This window comes from Oenanthe melanoleuca, chromosome 2, assembly GCF_029582105.1.
Source record: "Oenanthe melanoleuca isolate GR-GAL-2019-014 chromosome 2, OMel1.0, whole genome shotgun sequence".
NCBI lineage: Eukaryota > Metazoa > Chordata > Aves > Passeriformes > Muscicapidae > Oenanthe > Oenanthe melanoleuca.
In genome coordinates this window covers 68,023,320-68,041,552 of record NC_079335.1, presented here as the reverse complement: position 1 = coordinate 68,041,552, position 18,233 = coordinate 68,023,320, and the positions used below count along the sequence as shown (strand labels likewise).

At 39.7% G+C, this 18,233-nt stretch overlaps 1 protein-coding gene across 8 annotated transcripts in view; it reads right to left on the bottom strand.

Annotated features, from left to right (window-relative positions):
* The window catches only part of GRB10 (growth factor receptor bound protein 10), a 140,846-nt gene that overhangs the window by 34,906 nt on the left and 87,707 nt on the right, over positions 1-18,233 (bottom strand). For all 8 annotated transcript variants that reach the window (XR_008839737.1, XR_008839738.1, XM_056483511.1 and 5 more), the window contains one exon: positions 17,621-17,762. Coding sequence is in view for 6 of the 8 variants with exons in the window: in XM_056483511.1 (XP_056339486.1) it covers positions 17,621-17,762 (142 nt within the window). In the remaining 2 variants the exon portion in view is untranslated. The remainder of the gene's footprint in view (positions 1-17,620; positions 17,763-18,233) is intronic.

Genomic DNA, 18,233 nt, shown 5'->3' with positions numbered 1-18,233 from the left:
TTTGCTAAAGCGACAATAAGACATTCAGCAGGCATACACACAAGTTGCTTTAGAGGACCTGTGGCCACATAGTGGATGAACAGTAATAGCCTCTCCTCTCTTTCTTCCCAGTTCTCAGCAGCCTGATTTGAAGTATCACAAAATGCTCCATCCTTCCTCTCTTCAGCCTGCTCCGGAAGATTAACGTGTCAGCTCTCTGCATCTCCTGCTGCAGGGCACAGTGCAGAGATGTGAGTGCTGCTTTGTACCAACACCTATTCCAGAGCAGCTCCTCTTACCCTGACATCAATACACCCTCCCCACCCAGTCCTTCCCATCATACTACAGGCATCTTTCTCCTCTGCAGGTACATCATTATCAGTATTCCTCTGCTGCTTATCAAACAGATTTCAGTGCAAAGCTGCACTGAATCATATAAACCTCTTTTCACAGCCCTTAAATGTTTTCCATCATCTTTTTTGCCAACTGGTAATCCTTCATTCTATCCCTTGTGACTAGTTGAATAAGCATTTGAGTGATGTTATTTTTAGTGCCTCTAAGGCTGAGGATTTCCCAAGAGAACAGATCATCTTCTAAGTGCTCTGGTCCAGGTTCTCATCATCTATAAATCAGACGACTGGCTCCTCTATTTTTACTGATATATGACATAGAACACATATTTTAGATGTACTTTGATTGCCATTGTTCCATTTCAATACTGTTCATAATCAAATAAGATCCAAATATTCAACACAGAAATCCCTCCACTAAAGTAAATTTTAATAAAATTCTTACAAGATATTCAAGCAGATTATGTTGGTAATGCTGGCGCATGCCAGGCAACAAAAATATTACTCTTAGAAACTCAGTAGTTATAAATTAATTAACAGGGAGCTTCATCATCATAACTCCAAACTTTATTATTAAAGTCAAGAAACAGAGATGATATGTTTCAAGATCAACACACCTTTAACTGTTTTTTTGGGTTGAGGTGGATTTTTTTCATTATAAAAGTTTAAGAATGATCACAGGCTCACATAGGGTTGAGGGATGGAAAGGCTCTCTGGAGGTTATCTGATCCACCCTGTAACTCAAGCAGGGTCACCCTGAGCCCTTTCTCTGGGACAGTGTCCAGGGGCCTTGGAGTATCTCCAAGGACAGAGATTCACAACCTCTCTGGGCTGTGACAGGGAGCAGTCAGTCACCCTCACAGTTATCAGAGGGAACATCCTGTGTTTCCATTTGTGCCTGTTACCTCTGGTCCTACCCTGGGCACCACTGTAAGGAGCCTGGGTCTGTCCTCTTTGCACCCTCTGCAAGGTAATTATGCACATTCATAAGATGCTCCCGAGCTTTCTCTTCTCCAGGCTGAACAGCCCCAGCTCTCTCTGGCTTTCCTCACACCAGTCCCCATATCATCTCTCCAGGCCTTTCTTGGAAATTCTCCAGTTATGTCCATGTCTCTTTTGTGCTGGGGAGCCCAGAACGGGATCCAGTACTCGACATGTGGCCTCACAAGTGCTGAATAAGCTCCCTTAACCCACGGGTGATGCTCTGCCTGCAGCAGCCCGGGATATCATCAGCCTTCTTGGCAGCAAGGGCATATTGCTGGCTCACATTCAACTTGGGAGCCCACCAGGACCCCAGGTCTTTTTCTACCAAGCTGTTTTCCAGCTGAGTCCCAGCATGTACTGGTGCCTGAGGTTGTTCCTCCAAAGGTGCAGGACTTCACACTTGCCCTTGTTAAACTTCGTCATCTTTCTTGCAGCCCATTTCTCTAGCCTCTAAGACAGATAGTGAAAAGTTACATAACCACAACACTAACTAAAAGCATAAAAAAGATCTAGTTTGATCATAGATCAGGAACCCTAAATGGGTCTTTTCATCATTGTTTTCTCAAGCCAAGCCAAAGTGGTTCAAAGTTCCCTTTATGTTAGTGCTATGGTCTGTTTGTCAAAGGCTGATGAACTTAACAGTGTAGGTATAAATATGAAATAGTGTGCTGAAATCCATGTCATGATAAAAAAATGCTTCCTCATATAGAACTAGATAACATAATGCCAGAGATCTGATGCCAAAGCCTGCATGAAAGAAAATGCTACTTCTTCATTCAGCATCTGCTTCAGATTATTTTACATGGAAGTCACTGCTGCTCTGAAGCTGTCAGGCACAGTCAGCTTCCAATTAAGCTATCTTATCTTTGAAGTTAATTGGAAGCAAAGCTTTCTCCTCCCTATAGGCATCCCCCTACAAGCAGGTAATCTGAGATAATTTCCAAACATATTCATTCTGTGCTGTCCACCCAATTAAATATCTTATACAAATGCAATCAAAGAGCCTTCTCTCTAATTGAAAAGTTTATGCAACAATTTTCATGAGGATCACATTAAACATTTAAAATAATTACGTGTATTAAAAAGACAATTATATTCAAACAGCTCACATGCCTAATTTCTTTGTTTAGTGTAAGCAAAAGGGTATGAAAAAATCCCCAGAGGAAAAGAGCAAACATTGGGTGAATCTTTTAAGACAAGAGGCACCCTCTAGAAACCAATTCTGCATGATATTAAGTGGGAAATCTTTAAACACTGGCCTTTCTACTGTAGCTGATCATAGAGAAACCAACCATTTCCAAGACTCTGAAAGGCAATGACAAGAGAGCTGACTGTATTTTAATGTGCTATAGATAACACATGAAAGTCATTACCTACAAGCATGTTTCCTTCTGCCCTTTTCTCCCTCCCCTCCCTAAATTATTGTCCAGAGGTTAAAGAAATCCACTATGCAAAGATACCAGTAACTTTATCTCTATCATGGCACAAATGATAATTTTTGTCTCAAAGGATTTTGATGGCTCTGTATTTATATCATGGATCTTCTTTAGGATTATGCTGAGAAAAATCTGGGTCATTGAAACCTTCTTGAACTGAACCACAGAGAAAATGAAAGAGAATATAAAGGCACTGGTGTCAGGTTTATTAAAGGAAAATGCCTTTCCCAAGCTCATTTTTCCCCCCAGATTGACTGGCAGAAGGTAGATCAACCGTTGGACATCTTTCTTATTCTGAAGTTTCTATTTCCATGAGTGCATAATTCCATTCCCTTTCAAAATAAAACATTTTTTAAAATGCTGTGCACTTGGCTCACAGACCCAGCTACATAAGTTTAAGAAAGCTAGCCTCAAAAGGCAAAAGTACAATTTAGATCAATATATAACGGAAGACAAGCAAACATCTCAGGATCTTAGGGTCCTGGGCAACATAATAATTTAACAGTCTCCACTAGATAAAACTTGAATCAAATATATTTCAACGTAAACAGTGTTTTTCCCTTCCTTTCCTTCCCCAAACAGTAGATTTGGTTTGAGATGAATCTGAATACTAAGATCTGCTTCCTTTAGTCTCTATGCTTATGGCAGTCTTGTATTTATGTAAACTAATAAAATGCACTTAAATACCATTCTATACATTTCATATTTCAATATCTAATTATTCCATTCAATTGCCATGTAGAATTTCATAGGTTAAATACGTAGTTGTACATGAGGAAACAAACCTATTTTGAAGTGTCCTTTAAAAATATATCATATTAATAACTGACAAAAACATTAATTATTAATTATTATTTCATTTCTAACTGTGTCAAACTAAATCTGCTGACTTCAGCAAATCTCACTCCTCACCAGTTTCAATTCACTCATGTAGAGACAATTCTACACATAAGAAAAGCTTTATTGCCTTTTCAAGCTTCAGAAGGTTGGTGGTTTTGGGTGGTGGCAGAGCATAAGGTTTCTTACTGGAGAAACATCTATCTTGCCTTTTGTACAGCACAGAAAAGTGTCAGAACACTTGCTTCTTCCACAACACCCCCATCTTCCTGCACAAGATTTCACATGGCAAAAGCAGAATTTTTTTGCTACCGCCAGAATATTAACAAAAGATACTCAGTACTGAAACTATATTTGGTTCAACTGTTGCTTATACACTCTTCAACAAAACTGAAACTAAAGAGTAACTTGTAACAAATAAGCGATTTTTGTGGATTTGTTTCCAGAGTTCTGCAGGTTCTTCTTTCAGTGTACCCAGCTGAACAGGAAAGAACCAAAGTTTGCCTGGCTGACATCAAACAAGGCTTTGCCAACCTGTGCACCCTATGAACTTCACTTTCTAAAGCATAATAAAATAGCTATTGCATGAATTTCCTTCAGGTATATCATTAAAACCCATTTAAAGAAGTGAAAAGGTACATTCCTCTTCGAGTGTGATATAACACATTTCACTTCCACGGACAGTGCCCTGTTAAGCCAAATATCAATCTTCTCTGCAGACACCATTATTTTCCATATGCACAGACTGGATTAGATAATTACCAGATAGCCTCATTCTGGGGCTCAACATGGAAAGCACCTTGAGATGACAAATTCAGCTTTTTTAGTTAGCTAAAACATCAGAAAGAAATCTTTATGACTTTGATTGTCCATTACGAAGATAATCAATTGGGGAATTAAACCTTCCTTTCTTCACAAACCAACTCGAGTTTCTTGCATTTGGTTTTCTACACAAAACAAGAGCTCAGGGCAGCTTTCCCTAGTACAAAATCAGAAAGCAAATCAGAGGTAAGTTACTTTCTGAAATGGCAGTCCAGTTCTTCAACTCTCTCCCTTAGAAGCTCTTGCTATTGCTCCCCCCTCAATGGCCTTACTGGCTCTTGAAGAGTAGGTATTTCCCCAGCCCAGATTCCCATTTGTTACTAAATTTTCTTTTTTCTCAAGAATTGGCATCACTACTGCGTATCAAGTACCAATGTCTAAAACTATCTGTCCATGAAAGTCTGTATTCCCTTCCTAAATCTTATCTATAGTCCTCTACTGAAAAGGCTACCTCAAATGTCAGAACACAGCACAGGGAAGTGAAACTGCTCAACAGATGTGGAAGAGTACTGACTTGAACTTGCACAACAAGACTGAGACATGAAACTCACAATTTTTCACAAGCCCTTATCAAATGATGGAAAAGAAACAGCCCTGGAGCTGCTAGCATCTGTCCAGATAAACAGACTCTGCTGTTTCTTGCAGAAGTAACTGAGGACATTGGCCATTCAGGCACATGGTCAACATGAATTTCCCACTTAGAAACAAGGCCCAGTTTGGTCCTAATAAAACAGCTCAGTAACTTAGAGGAAGAAAAGGATCTTCATGATCACAGATCACTACTTGGTTTGCATCCCACCTGAACCACACAGAGCTGGCAGTCATCTCAGCTGTCACTAGCACCTCAGTCAAAGCACATCCTGTCATTTGTGTTCCCACTGCAGCCAACAGAAAGAGGAAGAGGCACTTGTACAACTTATCTTTTATAGCTTGGCTACCCTAAGACAGCATGAAAACACTTGAAAGGTACTTCTCTATGTCACCATTAACTGGAGACAAGCAACCCAAATAAGAGGTGAGGAGGAACAGCACACACTAAGGTCCCTTGGTCAGACTGTAAAGCTCATCAAGCAAAATGTGGAATGCAACACCTTCCCAAAATAGCACTTGCTGTTATTTTTTGACAGGAAGTAACCTGAAGAAGTCTGTGAACAGAAGGACAGTAAAAGTCTGGGACTACCAGCCTGAATCTGACAGCAGGGATCTGAAAACTGAAGGGTGATTAAACCCAAATCTCTGACAGAGCTTTTATGAGACTTATGCACTAAGACTGAGCCAACTGCTGATTTGACCACTCACAATACGAAGTCAGACACAAAAAGGTGGATTACCTTCACCAAGAAATCCCAGTATCATCCTTTGAAATTAAAGTTTTTTATCTCCACTTCTTCTAAGCTGAGATTAAAAAAGTGCTCCGTGTAGGTGGGCAAAACAATATGCTGGATATGTTCATTAGTCTACATGCCATTTTCCAGCAGTAAAAAAAAATGGCACTGCACAGCAAATAATATGAAAAACATGGCCATTCCTACTACTTGTCTGTTGTAGATAAAGACCTCCCAGTTTGTTTTAAATTAACGCACATGTTTTATAATTCCATATGCAGTCAATAATCAAAGTAGGTATTTCATTCCAGATACTGATAATTCAGCTACAGCATACAAACCTAATTTGCAATCATGTTATGCAAAGTCAAATATGTCCTTAAAACATACTTCAGTTATAGTTGTAGTGCAAAAGCAGAATTGCCCAGCATATAGAAATATGGTTCAACAACCATTCAAAAGATCTGTTAAGTCATTGTAGGAAAATCTGTCTTTGCACCAACACAATTAGGTTTGTACAAATAATGATGGAAGAAGTCCTTCCATATCAGGGTCAGAGTTCTGCACTGATTGCAAGTCTAAGCCAAGCAATCTGAGCTACTATCCAGTCAGACTTTAAATACCTTGCCTTCAAATATTTCTAATGTATTTCTTGAACTCTGTGAGACTTTAATGGTTTGAAATTTTATATAAATATTGTGACATCATTTAGGAAAAAAATAATAATTTTCTCCTTCCCTACATTCATGTATTTTAAAATAAAGAAATAAAGATAATTAATTCCCCCATCAGTCCTCATACCTAGATACTGCCACTAAGTTGCACCTAATATGTTCAGAAAAGACATAGCTGTAGTAGAGATGAACTCAATTATGCAGAAAGCAGAGACTGCTGCAAACTCAAAGAATGCAGTCATTATGAATAATGCCTGACACTGTACACATTTTTTATATTATTTTTGCTGGAATTTTACTAGGGTCTCCCCTTTCTTAACGGCTAGTATTTGAATGTAGGGCTATTAGCACTTCCAGGCCTCTGGCACAGGGATAAAACAAGCCCTTTGCATGCATATCATCCCTGAGCATTTTGATAGACAAGTTAAACATCACAGCTTTTACAGCTGCACATTGGAGAAAGCTTGGGAAAGAGGCAAAGCAGAGAAACTGATGGATGTTTACAGTGCTGTAAAATTAATTTCACCATCTTCAGAGCTACTAGGTTATTTTATTATTTAAGGGATAATAGAAAGCTTCCTATGAAGTTCATTCAACTCTTTCATTTTAATGATTATACACCATCATAGAGTCTTTCACCTCAGAGCCATTCAGACATCAATGGATGAACTGCTGGAGACACTCAAAGCCAGCATCTGCTGCACAGGCAATTTCTCTACTCATTGAAAGACTCCATCATGCTGCCTCACTTCTTGCAGGATTTCTTGCTGTAACTGAAATGCTGAAAGGTTTCTCTGTGACCTCTGAAGAGTGCCCAAGATTGCCAGGCTATTCCATGGGCACAGAGGGCAGGACACAATGAAACCTCACAGAGCACAAAGTTAATTTCTCGTTAGCCAGACTGGCTTGAAGTTCCTCTGTATTACTTGAAGTGTTGCAATTAAGTATTGCTCTAAGCTATGCTTAATTAGGCTGTAAGCAAATGCTCATTTGTAACTTGCATGCAGCGTAAGGCAGAACTGAATGTTCACTGGGAGCAAAGGGAAATTGCACTGAAGGTACATTTGCACAAATATAGCTGGCAGCCTCCTGATTTTCTCCTTCTTATTCATATCCTAGAAAATATTGAAAAATGTGTTACATTGTACAAATGGCTAGAAATTGACAATCTTTATCCCTGGCACTGAATGTGGTGCTCTCATGGCCCCCCAGCTGACAAGCACACTTCAGTTCCCTTGGAATTACAGTCTCTCTCTGCAGAAGATGAAAGATTCAGGATTTAGATTACCTTTTCCATCTGTGCAGACAAAAAAAACCCCTCCAATAACTCAATGCCAAAAATAAAACCAAAACCCCCAACAGACTAGGATGCAAATCATGGTGGGTTAAGTATGCTCAAAGGAAAACAAAAAGCAAAAACCAAAACTTTCATCTAAAACATTGACTGGATCCACATTTAGGAGTAAAACCCAGTCTCAGCACCGCTCATGAAGACAACAGATGAGGTTCTCAAATATATTTAAGGACTTTTTAAATGCTAGAAATGGAATGACATTAGTTTCAAGTGCAGCAAGAGATTTTTCAGCAAAACATTATTTGAGTTTGCCTTTTAGAGCATGCTCATTTGACAAGGCTGCAGCAAGAGCCAAGGCTCAGCCTCGCTTGTATGAGCTTTACAAAGCTTTAACAAGCTAGTTTGTTAAAAAAAAAAAGTTCAAAGGTCAGCCATGGGAAAAAAAATACATAGAACAAACCAGCAGAGAACACAGAAAAACACACAGAGAATATCAAACACAAAGTTTTACCTGCATGACTAGATGTAACATTCCTGTAACATTATTCCTGTAACTATTCCTGTAACATCAGCTTTCTTTTCTTTGCCTCATGAAGAGGAGGGTGATCTTTATATATTGAATGTCTATTTCTTTTCAAGCTGTCCCATAAATCCATTATAAGGTGACAGTACTGCAGGAAATCTTTTGATTTTCTCCTATACACAATCATATAGATGTATGTGCATACTTTAAACGTTTAAACATAACACTGCTCTAGAGTTTGTCACAACTTAGTAAAAAGCATTCATAAACAGAAGCACAACAGGTATTTTTCAATGCTAAAACTGTGTACCTGATACTTATCAAAGATCCCATCTATAGCTTGTTCAGCAAAACTGAGTACTTGGTGAATGAGAACTGCTGAAAACATCTGTAAAGCTATTTATAAGCTCTACAAACACTGCGGTTGTCTTGCTTTGGGTGGATTTTAGAAAGCAATAGGGAAAATAAGTGCAACTGGCAACAATGTGACAATCAAGTTACTCCAGAGTAATTAGCTGCTCTTAAAGTTTGCAGGCAAGGACATGTTCCCAAATGACTCATAAAAGCCTGAGGGCAACTTGTCTGTAAAATTAAATCCAGGTGTTTTACTATGAGGACACTCTTATGCTAGCTCAGAATACTTTCATTAATGTTTTGCACCTCCTGTTTTCTTTTTTTTGTTTCCTCAGCAGTTATTATTTTTAAGCAATGTTTTTTCCTTATGAACAGCTTTTTCCTATTCTTATTACCTATTCTGGCAAGAATGGTAAGGAAAGACAGTTTTTAAAGGTGAACGTAAATATAATGTAAAGATAACATTCCTATGAAATGTCTGGATGGACAAGGCACACTGTAAACTTCCTGTGTGTGTGTGTGTGCAGGGTGAAGCAGTGTCCTCACAGCCCATCTCTAAATAACCCAAAAAACAGAGCAGATCCTCACTCTGCCCAGACAGACAAGAGATCTAGGCAGATGAAAGGGGTAGCTGAAAAGACCTGGATGCTATAAAGTGGCCCCTGTTTGGTAAGACACAGAAGCAGCTTTTAAAGGTCTCTCCCACTTTCATCCCCTTCTCCCATAAAAACTTACAGAACAGTGTTTTCTTTACTGTTAATGAAATCACACTGGAAGTCTGCTGTGACAAACCTACTTTATTCACATTCCCCAGAAACATCCCACGGTCAACATGGGATCTTGGATCCAAACTTCCAGCTGATAGTCAATCCATTTTGTTTGGGAGTGCTATTCACTTCTCCCTCAGCAACACCAGAAAAACCCAAACACTCCAGGCATGAAGCACAACAGTATTTCCAATTCTGTTGCTTCCTGAAATGCAGCAGGAGAAATCAGCTCCAGTAATCCTGGCAGCTTCAGGGTCTGCTGCTGGAGAGAACAAGCAATCCTAATGCCACTGGAGAAACATGAGATGTAGCTTCCATGAACCAATGATGTCTTGTCCTTCATCAAGTCCAGATAAAACTCACTTTTATGTAAATTTTGTAAATGATGTTCAGATACAGCTGGGCTAAAGCAAAAATTGAAGATACTTACATTAATTAAACAAAATTACTTTTTAGTACAGTAATTCTGTACTCCTATTAGGAGGAAGAATAATATAATAAGAATTTGATAGCAATAGGAGGCTATAAATCAAGAGCACAGAGAATTGAAACTCATCCCACAATGATTTAATTAACTCAGTGGTATTCTTCTAATACAAAAATGCTATTAAATTCCAAGTGACATTTCCCTCTGTTTAGGAAATGGAACAAAACTGTATCTGCAAGCTCTGGCACAATGCAAGAACATCCCATTACCAAAACAATCAACTAACTCCAAGTTCCTTCTTCCCCATGTATCCACACACAAACACCACCTGAGTGAGGATGGACATTTCAAATAGACTCCCCCTTTAATTGTGGGCACAGGGCACTGCCCAGGAAATTAAAACAAGTCCAAAGAAGCCTTTTACCTGCTCTGAATGAACAGCATCCTTCCTCACAGTTAAGCAACAACTGTGCTGATGGGCTGGAAAGAAATAAACTAAACTCTGGCTTTGCCTTCCGTCCCTAGAAGTAGATGCCAGCAGCAAGGAAGAACTTGGGTGTCTTCCCAGTCCTGCACTCCATACATGCACAGCATCCACCAGGGATCACCAGCAGCTCAGCTGCAGGTGCCAGCACAGCTCTGCAAGAGCTGCCACAGCTCACCTTGGGAAGAGCCTCATGGTCAGCTCACTCCCAGCTGCTGGCAACAAACTGGTGCCACAGGGTCACATCGGATACACACAGCAGAAGCTCTAAATTATGAGCTGGTGCCTTCTTTCACCTGCCCCACTGGGTAGCAGAGGTCCAAAAAAGGCTTCAATCCAAATTGTCTAAAGTTGACCTGAACTCACACCTCGAGTCCAGACAGCCCAGATGTCACACAGACTCAGTGTGGCTATTCCTACCTTGTTGAATGACTCCTTAAAGGCTATCAGCACAAAGTTATGACATCTCTGATTCATCTCAACCATTCGTTTGTGGTATAATTACAGTCACTCAATACAGTTCTGGGTTTTTTTTTTAATTCCCTACTGCACTTATGTTTACACCAAAACCCATTCTTGCCTGCCTCACTAGGCACAGAGAGAATTAGAATTGCTCTCATATTATGCTTTCCCATTTTTCACTGCCTTCTCAGCTTGATAGCTCCTCAGTTCTGTCAATTCCTGATCAAAGCACAGAACAGCAAAGTTACATTCTCACTTTGCCATTAACAAAATACAGCAAGAGGAATGTGCAACAAAATGTGCAAGAGCACACATATCTAAGGTGAACACACAAAAACAAAGTATGAACACACTAATGCAGTTACTGGTGCAAACACTACAGACTGCTCAGTATCATTACTGTGCAACAGCTTTGTAAAACAAAGAGCAACCATTACTATGTGGCTGGAGACCCAGTGGGGGTACAGGGAGCAAGGCAGGTTGGGCCAGGTTGGCTCCACCCTGCCCTGGGTGCCAGAGCACTGTTGGACACACAGTGCCTTCCCTGATGGTCCTGACCACACAGCCATCCTCCCAGCACATCCCCACAGCCAGAGCATCATTTCCAGGTAGGGAGCCAAAACATTCCTGGGAGCTGGGCCAGCCTTGTGTCATTAGAAACAAAAAAATTCCCAACAAATAACATAGTCTTGGGTTTGAGCATGAGATGCCCTTAGTATTTCCAGTAATTCATGTTGGAACTGTAACTACTGTACCGGCACTTTCCAAAAAGCAAGAACAAAGAGACTAATTTCTTTCTACCACAAAGCTTCGTGCTGTAAGACGCATGAGGAAGGAGAAAGAGCAGCTTTGCCTCTGTGCTGAGCCCATGCTCAGCAGGGCACATGCAGGGCTCCAGCTGGAGAGCTGCAGACCCACCTGGTGACCTGCACTAACAGCACCAAGGGCTGTGGCCTTTAGCTTAGCCCAGAGGGCTCACCAGACCTCAGACATTCATCACTCTCTCCTTCAGTAATGAATAAATGCCACTTTCAGAATGATGTGAACTCACCCCCACCTGATTTCAGGACATGTTTCCACAAGAGAAGAGATAAGGTGACAAGTAATGCAACATCTTTCCTACTCTGGCCATCAAATTCAGCTTGTTTAGTTTGGGAAAGTGCTACTTCTCCAAATGACAGAGGGGCACCCAAAGGCAGATCACAGCAGTCAGATCACAGCTCTGCAGCAGAGGACAGCTCTTTCCCTATTTTTTCCAAACACAATTGCAACTGCCTTTTAAAAGAGCACCTGAGTTAAACATGCTACAGAGCAATTTATGCATGATTTATTTACACAGCATAACAGACTTTCATCAAAGGAAGATTTGAGAGAAACAGCACGATGTGTCATGGCAGATACTCAAGAAAACCCATGTTTTAAAGTTGGACCAAAGGGAATGCCTGCACTTGGACCTAAGCAAACGACCAGATCATATCCAGCTATAGATTTGGCGTGTTTAGAGAAAGTAATTCCCTGGTGACTCACTTAGATGTCAATATTTATTTTCAAAATGTCTTGTTGCTAAAGATTTTTCCACTGAAGGATCAAGTACAAAATTTGCTGTGACACATGCAAAATATTTAGTACATAATGCCTGCATTATACAGAAGTTCATATTTTTATACAGCTTCTCTTTAAAAAATCAACATCCTCATCTTCAAAAGAGCCAATATAAAAGTTTTATGGGAAGAAAAGTAAAAAAATATTCATCATAACACGTAATTAAAACAATAAAAACTAAGAAGTCTGTTTACACAAGTTCCCTTGAAGGGTAACTAAATCTGGAAAAAAGAATGACATTAATTCATACCCATTTGTGAATTTAATTTGCTAGAAAAGAGTAAATAATTTGGGTACATCAAACTGCTTTTTGGAAGTTTGCCTGGGCTGTATAGAGGGGGGATGTGAGAAATTTGCCCTATTTTTACAGTTGAAAGCTTCATTGACTCACACAAGATACTTAAGCCTAATATCCTGTGGCATTGCAGTGACCTACATGTAATTATTGCATGCTTTTTCCAAAATATTTGTACACAACCAGAAATTATAACCTAAGTTACCAACTAGCTCTTCGTCTATACCAGCAACACAAAGATGGACTTCAACTGGCAGTAAGGTAGCTGTCTGATGTTTTTAGCAACCTTTTGGACAAATGTTTGGTCTTGGTTTGGTGTGATTTTCTGGTTTCCATTTTTCTTAGACAAACATATTTATCCTGTTAAGTAAACAATGTTATAAAAACTTTCAGCTGTCCCTTCTCCTGGCCTTCAACCACTGCCCCACCTCAGACAGGGGGTGGTCTTGGGTTGTAGGTGTGCATGAGCCTCACATACAAAGACGTGGGGAAAAGGGAGAGGAAAATACCAAGTGGTTTTGCAGTGCCCCTGGTATTACCCAGACCATGTCCTTCCTGCTCCTGCCTTTTCCTGCCCTTCCTGTGCATGGAAAGTGGGAGTGCTCTTGGAGGTCTGCTGGAGTTCTGGGCTCTGTGGTGACGGGCAGATGGGTGATACTCAGAGGACAATCAGGCACATGATGAAGAGGAGAATGCTTGGGCATGCACTGAGCTCCTCTCCTGTCAGCTTCCTGTCCATGCTCACAGACAACACTGCTCTCAGCTCAAGGAGTTCAGAGTCCTTTGTCAGCTACCACTTGAAGGATCATGGTTTCTCCAAGCACAAGACATCTGCACTGTCTCACTCACCACACCAGCAACTGAAATAGCTACTGACTCAACAGCACAACCAGCTGGCACTTTTCACCCAGGTGCTCACCAGCTGGTTGGCCACATTACCAAAACTTCAGCTGTGCCAATTTTTACAGACCCATGTGCTGTTCACTATTAACAACCCAATATCTAACATTTTGCACTGTAAAACTAAGCTCAAAGTGGGCCATTTCCACCTGTAATAAAGGATCATACAGCTGAACTCCAGAGAGGCATGTATCTCTTTAATTACAAATAATTTATGAATGTCTATCACCAAGTTTGTTTGGTAACACAACCCTATTAGCACAGATGCTGCCACTGTGGATGTTGTTCAGTGCAGGATTCTTTGAAATGTAACCTGAAAGTTCACAGTTATTTCTCTTCTAAGTCTTTTATTACTAAATAATGTGCCAGTTTTTCAACCTTTGAGCGCTCAGAAAAAAATTATCCACAAGATTAAGTTATTTTTCTAAAGCAAAGAAGATTATCCAGAATTAAAAAAAAAAAAAATAAAAAAAGAACAAAAAACTCAAACAAATCTGAAATTATTTCAATAAGCCTAACACTCCAGTTTTGCCTCCCAGATTGCTTCTCCCATTAAATGACTATCCCATTTGCCTACAAGTGTTTTCAGTTTTGTACCTGTTATTTCCCACTGTTGTCTGTCTTCTGGGGAGCAGCTGCAGTACACTGCTCCAGCCATCAGCTTTAAAAGCAGCATTCAGTGCCTGACTAGCAGCAGAGTTAGAGGTGGCACACTGCTTACTGCTCTGGTGAAATTAGTACCAACAGATCTCATAAAAAGATTTTCAAATAAATTAAATTACTGCACTTTATTGAATACAATACAGAAAATGCTTTGTCAGCATGAGAAGACAGCAAAAAAACCTAGCACAAAAAAATAAGAAAGGTTTATTTCAGTTATTTTTCACTGTTTTACTGTTTTTACCTTTATTTTCTAAGCCAAGAGTATGAAATGAATGCAGAGCAGTGCATAAAGAAACGCAGTGAACTGCTTGTTCAAAAAAAAAAAGCAGTGGCAACTGCACTAAAATAATCAGGAAGAGACTCAGAAGCAACAAGAAATTTGTATCTCGGGCTCTAGCTACAGAATAAAGTTTTGCATATGAGAAAAGACAATATCCATTTTTTCAGCCAAAATTATAATTCAAGCTGTATGACCTGAAAGCTCCTTTACTCACTCCTTCACTCACACATGAATCCTTTCCCTATAGGGAACAATATATTTGGAAAAAGTATAACTTTTAGTAAAACTTAAATAGAGCTGTGATTTCTTTATGCCTAAGGCTTGGCAATATGACAAGAGACTTCTATGTTTAACAAGACTGGATCTTTCAATTCCTCTTGCATAACCACTACTAGATTTTATCATTGCAGAGTTGTATTTACAATTACGAAATAACACTGAGGTGTTCTAGGAGGAATAATACTAGCATTTCCTTTCTTATGAAGTCATCAAACCCTCCAGCTTCTCAGTGATCTCTCCACTGTTTAACATAATAACAAGCTACTCACTTCTTTCTGAAATCCCTGAAGGCTACATTAACCTGAGACCCTCTCAAGTGCCCCCAAATACTGACCAAAGGGAACACTTCTTCCCATGTGTCCATGATCACCATGTGTGTGATCAGAGCTGCAGCACTGCTGGCTGGAACTGCTGTTTGCTTATTTACCTGCAAATGCTTCAGAAGCACCAAAGGAATTCACTAGCACCTCATATATCCCATGTAAACAGAATGGCTCATTCCAATCTCCAATTTTAATCCGTGTTCATAATTTGCAAGCAGGGAAACTGCAATTAAGCATCTTGATGTTTTACCTTGGTTAGCTTTTAACATTGTATTTAGATTTTCCTTAAAGCACAACTTATTCTCCCAGATATTAAAACTTGCTATTGCAGTTCTTTAACTAAGCTCATCACTCATTTTATTAACCAGTATATCTCAGCCAGCACATGTCCTAAAATAATTTACTCAAATTCCCAAACTCTACATTTTTTAATGGGTTGAAGTTGGAAAGATGTATAACATTTCTTAACCTACTAATTTTTTTTACTCTTGATGTTTAGCAGTCTCCCGTGAAGGGAACTAAAACTGAGTTAGACAAATTATGAGGAAGCTGAACAGAGAGATTATTTTGTTATCCAGTGATATTCTGTGTTTAAAATTGAGATAGTTTTCTTCCTTCATGAAGAAACCATACCTACTCTCTTTTACTATTAATATTTTAAAACTAGAAGGTTTTTTTTTCAGTTTTGTTTCTCTAACCCTTCATTAAAGAGAGCAAATTACTTTGTTAGAGAGGAAAGAATACTTTCCTGTTCTTCCCATACCCCAAGCCAGTGTTTTTCAATTGCCTACAATGAGTTGATACGCTGAAATGAACAGTGCATTTGCATCTACAAAAAAAAAATTATTGCCCAACATGCTTAACTTCCTCAGCTTGTACCCTAAAAGGTTTTACCACTATCATGGATTGTCTTTGATTAAAAAATTCAGTAGCAAGCATATATATACAATATAAATGATTTCATTTTAGGCTTCCAAAACATCTGTCAAAATTTTCATTTTACAGTAAGGTAAAATAATTTTTAAAATAATTAGAAGGTAAAACTTGGGAAAAGAAAAGATCTTCTATTCTGCCTTTATAGACATCCTCTTACATACATTAAAAGACTGGTTATTTTTATATTTATCTGCTGTTAAACCACTAGTTTCTAAATTCCATCAAAAACTGACCCACAGATCATTTAGGGCTCCTTAAGGTTTTACAGAGCCAAGTTTAGGGTGGCTTGGGTAATTTTAGTAAAACATAGAGCTAAAAGGCAAAGAAACCCTAAACCCAGGCAATATTTGGAGAGGTAAACACAGGTTCATCAGAAACTAAAGTTTATTTCAGAAAGACAGCTATGCTGCTGTCCTGCTGTCAAGTGCCAGGAGGTGGAATTGCCCCTGGTTTTATCTCCCCAGAGTCACATCAACACTGCCTTGCAAAAAAACTTCTCTGCTTAGCCAGTACCCGGGTCACTGACAGGGCCCTGCGCTAAATTCCCAATGGGATGGCTCAATTCTTTTTTTCCCAGGGCATGATTTGGTTACCTGTCTGTCTTGTATGTGTAAGAATACAGTAAAAGCAGTGAATATGTAGTGTGTCTCTCAGGAAAGGAGGCAGCTGTAACACAACACAGAACATGCAAGGGCACACATCTGGGTCTACTGCTTGTAGCTGAACTGCCCACCCAAGCCCTTTATCTCTCAGAGAGGATGTAGGAGCTAATCAGAAACTAATTGAGCAGTGACACAGAACTTCTCAATATCTTTGGGTACTCAAGAACAGAATTGTTGTAAGCCAATAGCCAGCGTAACCCATCCTTTCATTCCCATGTGGGTCAGAACAGTTTACAAAATAAAGGTTTTTGAGCCCAGTTTTAGCCTTCAAGTGCACTTGAGGCATGATACAAAATAAGAGGATTGTTTCTTATAGACTGGTGTAGGACAGAGAAGAAAAACTGCTATGTCACAGAGGTTACTGCTCTGGACCATGTGAGAACTCAGTCTGGGCTATCTTAACTGCCAAGGAGCCAGAAAATTACTCCACCAGCTTTCCACGGGACAACCTTCCCCTTAAATCCTGTTGCAAGAAGCTGTGCCGAGTTACAACCTCTAAGAACACCTTTGCTTTTTGAGCAGCTTCATGAAAAACAGCAAATAAAGCATCACCATGTCTTTAAAGAATTCAGCCGTTCAGTATTTTTGTGGCACCTAGAATATGCAGTATAAAAGGCACAGATCCTCATCCAACTCTAAGCTAATTAACTTGACTTAAGAATTAGTAATTCTTTAGGCTGAATAACAAAATTTGAAGGATATTAAGCATTACTGCTCAATTCACAATGTGCATTTACCAGAAAGAGGCTTACTTCATTTTTACACTTTTTTTCTTACATACCTTCCAAAAAAGGCCTGAAGCCCTATCTGAAAATACTCTCTCGGCCAGTGCTGCCCTACTCACAGACAAAGTCTACAAGTGTTTTTACTTATCTGGAAGATTTCTTTCTGCCTTCAAAATGAAGTAGTCCACTGCTGGTTTGCACGAGAATGGATGACCCAAAGCTTCATCCCATACTCACATGCTTACTAGCAGGTTGACTCTGAGGTAAAGATCCAGGGGCCAGCACTGGAGAGCTTGCAGGGCTACAAAGTTCTGGGAAGGGATTTGGGATGGCTGGCAAAGACGACGTTCGGAATTGCTGCTCTTCTTCTTGAAGACGCCTATAAACACAGAAGCACTACACATTAAGAGGAGCAAACTGGCATCACCAGACCTGGCTCTCCTGCCCCAGCCTTTGTGGTAACGGCACCAAAGACAAAGAATCAAACCCACTCTTTTTCTAGGTAGCTACCATACAGTTACAGCAACTTCTAGCACAAAGTAGGCAACTGCACGTGAAAAATGACCAGTCAGGCATCTATGCTTGTTTTGCTGCACATAATTTGATTACTTGGGTGAGTAACTGAGGTAACTGTGCAAATAAAATTAACAGGAATATCTATCTGCACTGACTGTTGTAAGCACTAGATTACAAGCTTAAGCTGTTTGTGCCAGAAAGTCAGTAAAGCTCTTCCAAACCAATGTGAAAGAGGAGAAAACAATAGCAGTCACTCAGAGCCAAATTCCAAGTGGATCTGAAAACAAACATGTAGCCCACTGTAAAGTTCTCTAAGCTGAGACTTAAACCAACA